This window comes from Sycon ciliatum, chromosome 7, assembly GCF_964019385.1.
Source record: "Sycon ciliatum chromosome 7, ocSycCili1.1, whole genome shotgun sequence".
Taxonomy (NCBI): domain Eukaryota; kingdom Metazoa; phylum Porifera; class Calcarea; order Leucosolenida; family Sycettidae; genus Sycon; species Sycon ciliatum.
The window spans coordinates 14,935,472-14,942,350 of NC_088649.1; the positions used below are offsets into that span (position 1 = coordinate 14,935,472).

The window sequence follows — 6,879 nt, forward strand, 5'->3', positions numbered from 1 at the left end:
TAGTAGGGAAAGAAAAAGAGAGGAGAAAAACAACTCAAAACAGGAGTTGCGACTTGCATAGGAAGAAAATAACGGAAAGAGCAGTATATACAGCATTTATAAAGAGGCTTATTTATCTGGTAAGCAAAAAGGCAAGAGCCATTGACTTAAAGCGATTGCGTTTTCTTTCTTGCCTGACCGCAGCGGGGAGCTGGTTCCATAAGATGGTCCCAGCATAGGTAACACGTTTGGCAAGGTATGCAGTTGGGCTGGCTGGGACAATCAGTAAATTGCTGTGCCCACCACGAGTTTGAGTGGAATTACTGCGGCTGAACGTCACAGGGTTTACTTTATGTCATATTTTTAGAGGATGCCATGGAAACTCCGAGAACAGGGTGGCTGTTTTGTTGTCCCTCTTCTTCGTGCTGTGTGCCACTGCTATAGATAACGGCGCGGCGACACGCAAGAGACTGGCAACGATCCTGCCGAACGTGGTTGCTGCCGTTTTCCTACTTGGCGTGCTATACGTCACAATGCGTCAGTGGTGGCACTCCAGATCTCCCCGCGAGCGGAAGTACAAGAAGAACATTGGCAAGATCTTGAAGAGCCACGTGATGCAGCAGCGCGCCAAGTCGACGCGCAGAGCCAGTGTTCCCAGCTTCTACGGAATGGTTCCCACGGCGACCGATTCGCCAGTCCCTGAGAATGCCGTTTACCAGTCTGGCTCGGATATGCTCGTGTACACAGAGGGGTACGGGACACGAAACAAGTGCATGCAAAGTGTGTCCAACCTTGGACTGGCCAGTGAATCTCGATCTGCCGTCGGGGGCCTGCAGGCGGCAGCGTCGCGAGCCACCATTCGCAGTGGCGGCGCTATGGAGTTCGGCGGCATGCAAAGCGTGTCCAACTTTCGACTGGCCAGTGAATCTCGATCTGCCGTCGGGGGCCTGCAGGCGGCAGCGTCGCGAGCCACCATTCGCAGTGGCGGCGCTATGGAGTTCGGCGGTGGTGGTGCAATGCTGTCCGCCCTGTCGAGAGCCACCCTTCACAGCGGTGGCGCTTTGGAGTGCATGAGCAATTTCGATATCCAGTCCAGCCTGGGATTAGGCATTCCCTCCCAGCAGCTGGGAGCAGCGTCTCAGAAATCGGACATCTACAACATCTACAACGCCAGCGTACGGGACGTCGACCTGTACAGTGTGGATGGAGCGAACCTGGCGCGGGGCGTGCCCAAGCTGCAGTTGAGGTCGAACAGCGATGCTAGCATGCAGGGTGGAATGTCTCGTAGTGCATCGCGACACTCGCAGATGATGGAGGCAATGATGGACACGTCAGAAACGGAGAGTACCGCCAGCGGCCAAGCCAAGTCTCAGTTGACGTTTAACGGCATTCCATCTCGCACTAAGCTGGGCTACACAAAGATTGACAAGAAGACTGGACAGGGAAGAACATCCAAGATACGCCACAGCTTCGCAGCCGGTAACGATGAGTACTCAATGTACGACCTTGCCCGCTCGTCCCTCATCAAGTTAGATGGGATCAGCGTTCCGAGTGACCATGACGACAGGATGAGCATTTTCAGCGGCGCCTCGTCCATGTCAGATTTGTCGGTGGGACCACCATTGCCCCCGCGTTGCCTAGACGACATGACGCCCGTAGGGTACGTAAACCGTCCACGCCTGGAGAGCTCTGGGGCGTCGGGATACACGAGCCGCCAACGCCTACTTTCCTCCGCCAGTGCACAGCAAGCAAGCTCCTCAGCGCTGCCGGGTTACGTCAACCGTCCACGTCTTCCGTCCGAGTCCAGTGCGCACTGGCAGAGCTCTGCAGTGCCCGGTCGTGCTCCTCCGTCGCTGCTGCTCTCCGACCGGGAATGGACGACAACGGCCGGTGGCCGTTCCGACTCCATTCCGAGCATGCAGAGTGCTGTGTCGACAGTGTCCAGCCTTGGTGGTGATGCCCAGGATCCTGCCTACGGCGATCTGGATGTTGCACAGCAGCAACACGCAGCAAGCGAACCTGTTGTCGAGGACAATTACCTGTGTGACAATTTCGGTAGCGGCAGTGGCAGAAGAGACGCTTACCGCGAAGAAAAAACCTTACCTGTGGACAATGTGGATGTGTACGAGGATTTGCCTGTGCAGTTGTCCGCAGCAACATGGGCAACTGCTGACTGCTCTTCTGACATGTCCCCACGTCCCGCTCGCCCTGTGGACGATGCGCAGATGCTTCCGCCACGCCCAGATGCCCGCGTGCCTTCGCTACCTGCTCGCTCTGAGAGCGAGGCACCGATGCTACCACCGCGCGCGGGCACTCTGTTGCCTGGTCTGCCTCCTCGCAGCGGCAGCAACAGCAGCACCACCGCACCTCACCTGCCGCGGAGAAACGAGCGGGAGTCGGCCATGCCTGCCTCTCGCCAGGCAAGCGTCGCCACCGACCTACCACTCCAGTCATACCTTAGCAGGGTGGCGTCCGTGCTCTCGAGCGGTGGCCTGCGCTCGAAGCGTGGCTCTGGTGAGAGTACGGCGCTGAGCATTGGAGCCGGTCCAGCAGAACGAGCAGCCGGGGACGAGGACCTGTACGCGGATACCGATATCCCGATTCAGCCGCAGGACAACGATGATTACGGCATGTACAACTCTGGATCGCTGGCATCAGCCGCGGAAATCATGGCCGCGGCCGCCTTGTCCAGCTCAGCAGCGCCAACAACAGAGCAGGAAGTCTATGATCAGACGTACTTCTCGCGGAAACAAGCCGCTCAGGCACTTGCAAATCGCGACGGATTGGACGATTGGCGCTCTCGGTCGTCGTCAACAGCAGCACCTGACCCGCATATCCGTCGTCAAGGAGCTGCGACCCACCGCGGTTCCAGTGTTAACCTGCATGGTGAGATAACACCAGGAGACCTATCCAGAGGGGATTTCCCAGCCAACACTTTCTCGCAAGGCGAGGATACATATGGCAACGATGCCTGTGGAGACGACACGTACGGCAACGGCGATGACGAGGGCTCTGCGTACGAGGACGGTGCGGCGAGTGCGAGCCGACCTGGGCCCCGTAAGCGATCTTCCCTCGGCAGCGTTGCCTTCAGCGGTAGCATGCTCACTGCACCTACGACATGCTTTGCTGCCGCAGGTGTTGGTGCAGATGACGGCGACGCGGCGGAGGAGAACGAGTATGCCAATACTGACGGCAGCTTCCGGGCAGATGCAGGCAACAGTGGGGCTACCCATGCCCCGAGCCGAGCATCTAGCCGAGCACCTAGCCAATTTAACAGCTGCAGCAACAGCCCCGCAATCAGCCCTCGGACATCCGTTACGGATCCATTGCCTCGATCCCACACCTCATCGTCCGCCACCGTAGATATGCACCAGAGGACGCAGCGATTGTCCGACGGTAGTTTGGCGTCGCAGATGTCACACAGGCCGCCTCGCCCAGCACACAAGCAGACACGTGCGCTAGTCGATGGGGAAGAAGAGGACGTGTACGGCAACGACGACGAGGCGATCTACACCGACGATGTCGTCAACAGAGGTAGCAGGGGGGCGATATACGCCGACGATGATGTCGTCAACAGAGGTAGCATGGGAGCGATATATTCTGACGATGATGTCATCAATAGAGGTGACGATGGGGCGATCTACGCCGATGATGGCATCATGAACAATGACGATGAAGAGCTCTATGCTGATATGCCCGGGGAATGCAGCAGTCGTATGTCCGAGGGCAGGATGAGTGGTCCAGTGGAGGCCGAGTCTGACTATCATTTGACATACGGCGCAGCATCGGGCAACAGCGCGGGACATTCTTCGGTCACCTGCGATAACCCGTACCTCTATGAAGCACCATAAAACAACCCAGGCGAACACACACACACACACACACACACACACACACACACACACACACACACACACACTGTTTTTCACTCGTGCGGTGTACAGTGAGTTCGGCTCTAATCCAATGGCATCATTCGGAAGTCACGTGACCAGCTTCACACGTGATTGAGTTGAGGGAAGATGTCTTGTTTTTCACAGCGCTCACTACATACAGGTGTCTTACGACTACTGCTTCACTCCGGCTTGTCCGATATGGTATGCATGAACACTCTCATACCATCCTGTATATAGTTTTGCGCTATAATATTAATTGCACTGCATGCGCATGTGCATGTGCAGCTGCCTTTTTTCTATCGAATGTCCGCAGTACTTTCTTCTTCTTTTCTTGTTCTGGTCCCGAAGGAGTGAAAGACAATTGCTGCGGACGGCATGCAGCAGGGAGTAGTAAAGTACCGGTAGTTCACTACTCCCTGGTATGCAGTGTTTGAGCTGCCCACCATAGAATGTTGGCCTATTTCAAGATCTCTCTGTGTACATTAAACTCGCTGGATCCCACAATATAGGCTTAATTTTACTCTCTTTCCATGAAACGCTACACTCAAAAATCAATCATTTTCATATTGCCGCAGAAGTCAACCATGGCCAGCATCGTATTCTGTGTTAGCGCTGGTTATGTTATTTTTTGCTAGGATTCCTACTGGACCAGTATCAGATCTATTTTCATCTTTCCGACACGTTGTGGGTCGGTCTGTTATAGGGCTGTGTGCGTGCGTGTGTGTGTATGTGTGTGTGTGTGTGTGGGTGCGTGCGTGCGTGCGTGCGCGCGTGCGTGTGTGTGTGTGTGTGTGTGTGCGTTCACTGGCCAGAAAAAGTCACTTCAAACAGCTGTGTGGTGGATACCAGGCTAAAAATAGTGGCGATCAATTCATCAGCCTTGCAAGCTGTTGAATGGTGTAATCCCAGCACAAGTTGCTATGTCTAACATAGATGTTCGCTATCATCGCTTCCGCGATGGGCATGTCTGAGGTGTGTCCAACCTGTCGGAAGGCTACTCTCTTGCCAAAGCATTTTGGAAGTTGGACTAGTTTCGGCTCCACAATCCAGTGTGTCGTTACTATTATAGCTTTCATGGCTGAGGTTGTTGGTACGTTTGTTGGCTCTGGGTTCCCAGTACTCAGTTACCGAGGCTGGTTGGTAAAATAACTCCAATTTCACTTCAAGGCACCAGTGCATCTAGTGTCTGCTTCTATCAAAGCAGTGTGCTGTCTATACTGGTTACCCCAGCAAGTGTAGGGTGTGCATAGGTAACTGTCTTGGCCGTCCTATTCTGATGTACTCCGTGTGGTGTAGACCAGGTGTGCATGGGGGGGGGGGGGGGGGGGGGCATTCACATGGCTTCGCCAGTTGTGTGGATTAGACCGTTATCTGGCGCTTGTCTTGATCCGTTTCAATCAGAATCAGATCCGCTATCGTTGCTATAAAGAGAAAATCCGTGGGTGCACATCCAGCGCATTTGCAGATTTGCGTGCTTCTCTTGCGACGGGCGTATACATGGTCCATGGTGCGTGCGTGTGTGTGCGTTTGAGCGTGTGTGTGTAAGTGTTTGAGCATGTGTGCTTGGGTGCGTGTGCATGTGGAATACCTCTTGTGGTTGTTCCCGTTCAACCAAAAAATCGGTGAACCTGAGGCGGGGCGCGTGCTCCTTAGGCCCTGTACCCCATGCCCTGTACCCCATCCGGATATGACACTGGTGTTGAAAGTAGGGCACCGATTGCTCAGCGAAGACAAGCGAGACTCGCATGGCCAGCGCGGCATACATCTACCAAAATTAATAAATCTGCAAGTAAAAGAAGTTTCGGGGGTTCCCCCTTGTAACAGCAAGGAAATAAATTAGATTATAATTGTGGAGAAGAACACCAAGACTTGTTGTGGGTAAATCGCAATGCTAGTAGTGCTAACCCTGTGGTTACTTTTCTCCTGTATGTTTAGAACGTCATTAAGATGACAGTGCACTGTACTGTATGACGTCATTAAGATGACAGTACATTGTACTGCATGACGTCATTAAGATGACAGTACATTGTACTGCATGACGTCATTAAGATGACAGTACATTGTACTGCATGACGTCATTAAGATGACAGTACTGTACATTGTACTGTATGATGTCATTAAGATGACAGTGCATTGTACTGTATGCATGTAACGATATTGCGCAGGCTATGGATATTCGCTAGCAGGTTAAACTATTTTACAATGGTAGCACTCAAGTGAACCGAGACAAGAGGCAGAGACAACAGAATTGAAACGCGTGACAATAAATAGAGGAAATACAGCACAGGTGGGCATTGATCATCAGTTAGGAAGCCTCAGTTGCATTGCTTTATCCGGCAGAGAGGGGCCGGGCAAGTTTGTTTGAGCTGCCGTCTGCTTCCGGGTCAGCCGCGGTCTCCGGTTGTTTATTTGGCATGGAGTAAGCGCAGCCTCCTGACACACATCCTGTCCCCAAACTCGGCAATGCACATTGGCTGGTGCCACCTTGTGTGCCTGAGCCAGAGAAGAGCTTTTCTGGGTTGGCATACTGCGGGTTGGACTCGGCAGCACTTGCCGCTTGATCCGCTGGAGTGGTACCATGAGCAGCGTAAGCCGTGTACTCTACATCGGGCTGTGCCTGGTGACCGGACGATTGTCGAGTTTTTGCCAGATCTTCCGGCGAGCTGTAGTACGTGGTATTAGAGTTCATGAGCTCCGCGGGCATATCGTCTGCGGTGCCAGAGTAGGTCACGTCCTCCGCTGCGCCCGAACTTTCCAGGTCCGAGTTCTTGGAGGGTACGGAGTAGATCTGGCCGACCGACACGGGAAGGCTCTCGCAGGAAGAACTCGGGGCCAGGCCATACACCAGACTGCCAGGTGCATGGCTCACCAAGGTGGTCTTGCTAATGGCCGAGCCGAATCCATCGCCGCCGTCGGACTTGAGCTCTTCCAGAGCAGTCTTGCTGATTCCCATGGAGGTAGTGCTGCCAGTTCTTGACCAGGAGAACAGGGCGCTGTTCATCGGGCT

General features: G+C 54.1%; 2 protein-coding genes across 2 annotated transcripts in view; one reads left to right on the plus strand and one right to left on the minus strand.

Annotated features, from left to right (window-relative positions):
* Positions 1-4,543, plus strand: part of LOC135821079 (uncharacterized) — a 73,741-nt gene extending 69,198 nt beyond the window's left edge. The window contains exon 31 of the mRNA XM_065334146.1: positions 424-4,543. Coding sequence (XP_065190218.1) covers positions 424-3,830 — 3,407 coding nt within the window. The 3' untranslated portion in view covers positions 3,831-4,543. The remainder of the gene's footprint in view (positions 1-423) is intronic.
* A 1,041-nt stretch (positions 4,544-5,584) lies between these two features.
* The window catches only part of LOC135821081 (protein artichoke-like), a 79,368-nt gene continuing 78,073 nt past the window's right edge, over positions 5,585-6,879 (minus strand). Inside the window, exon 32 of the mRNA XM_065334147.1 lies at positions 5,585-6,879. This exon is cut by the window's right edge and continues 278 nt beyond it. Coding sequence (XP_065190219.1) covers positions 6,202-6,879 — 678 coding nt within the window. The 3' untranslated portion in view covers positions 5,585-6,201.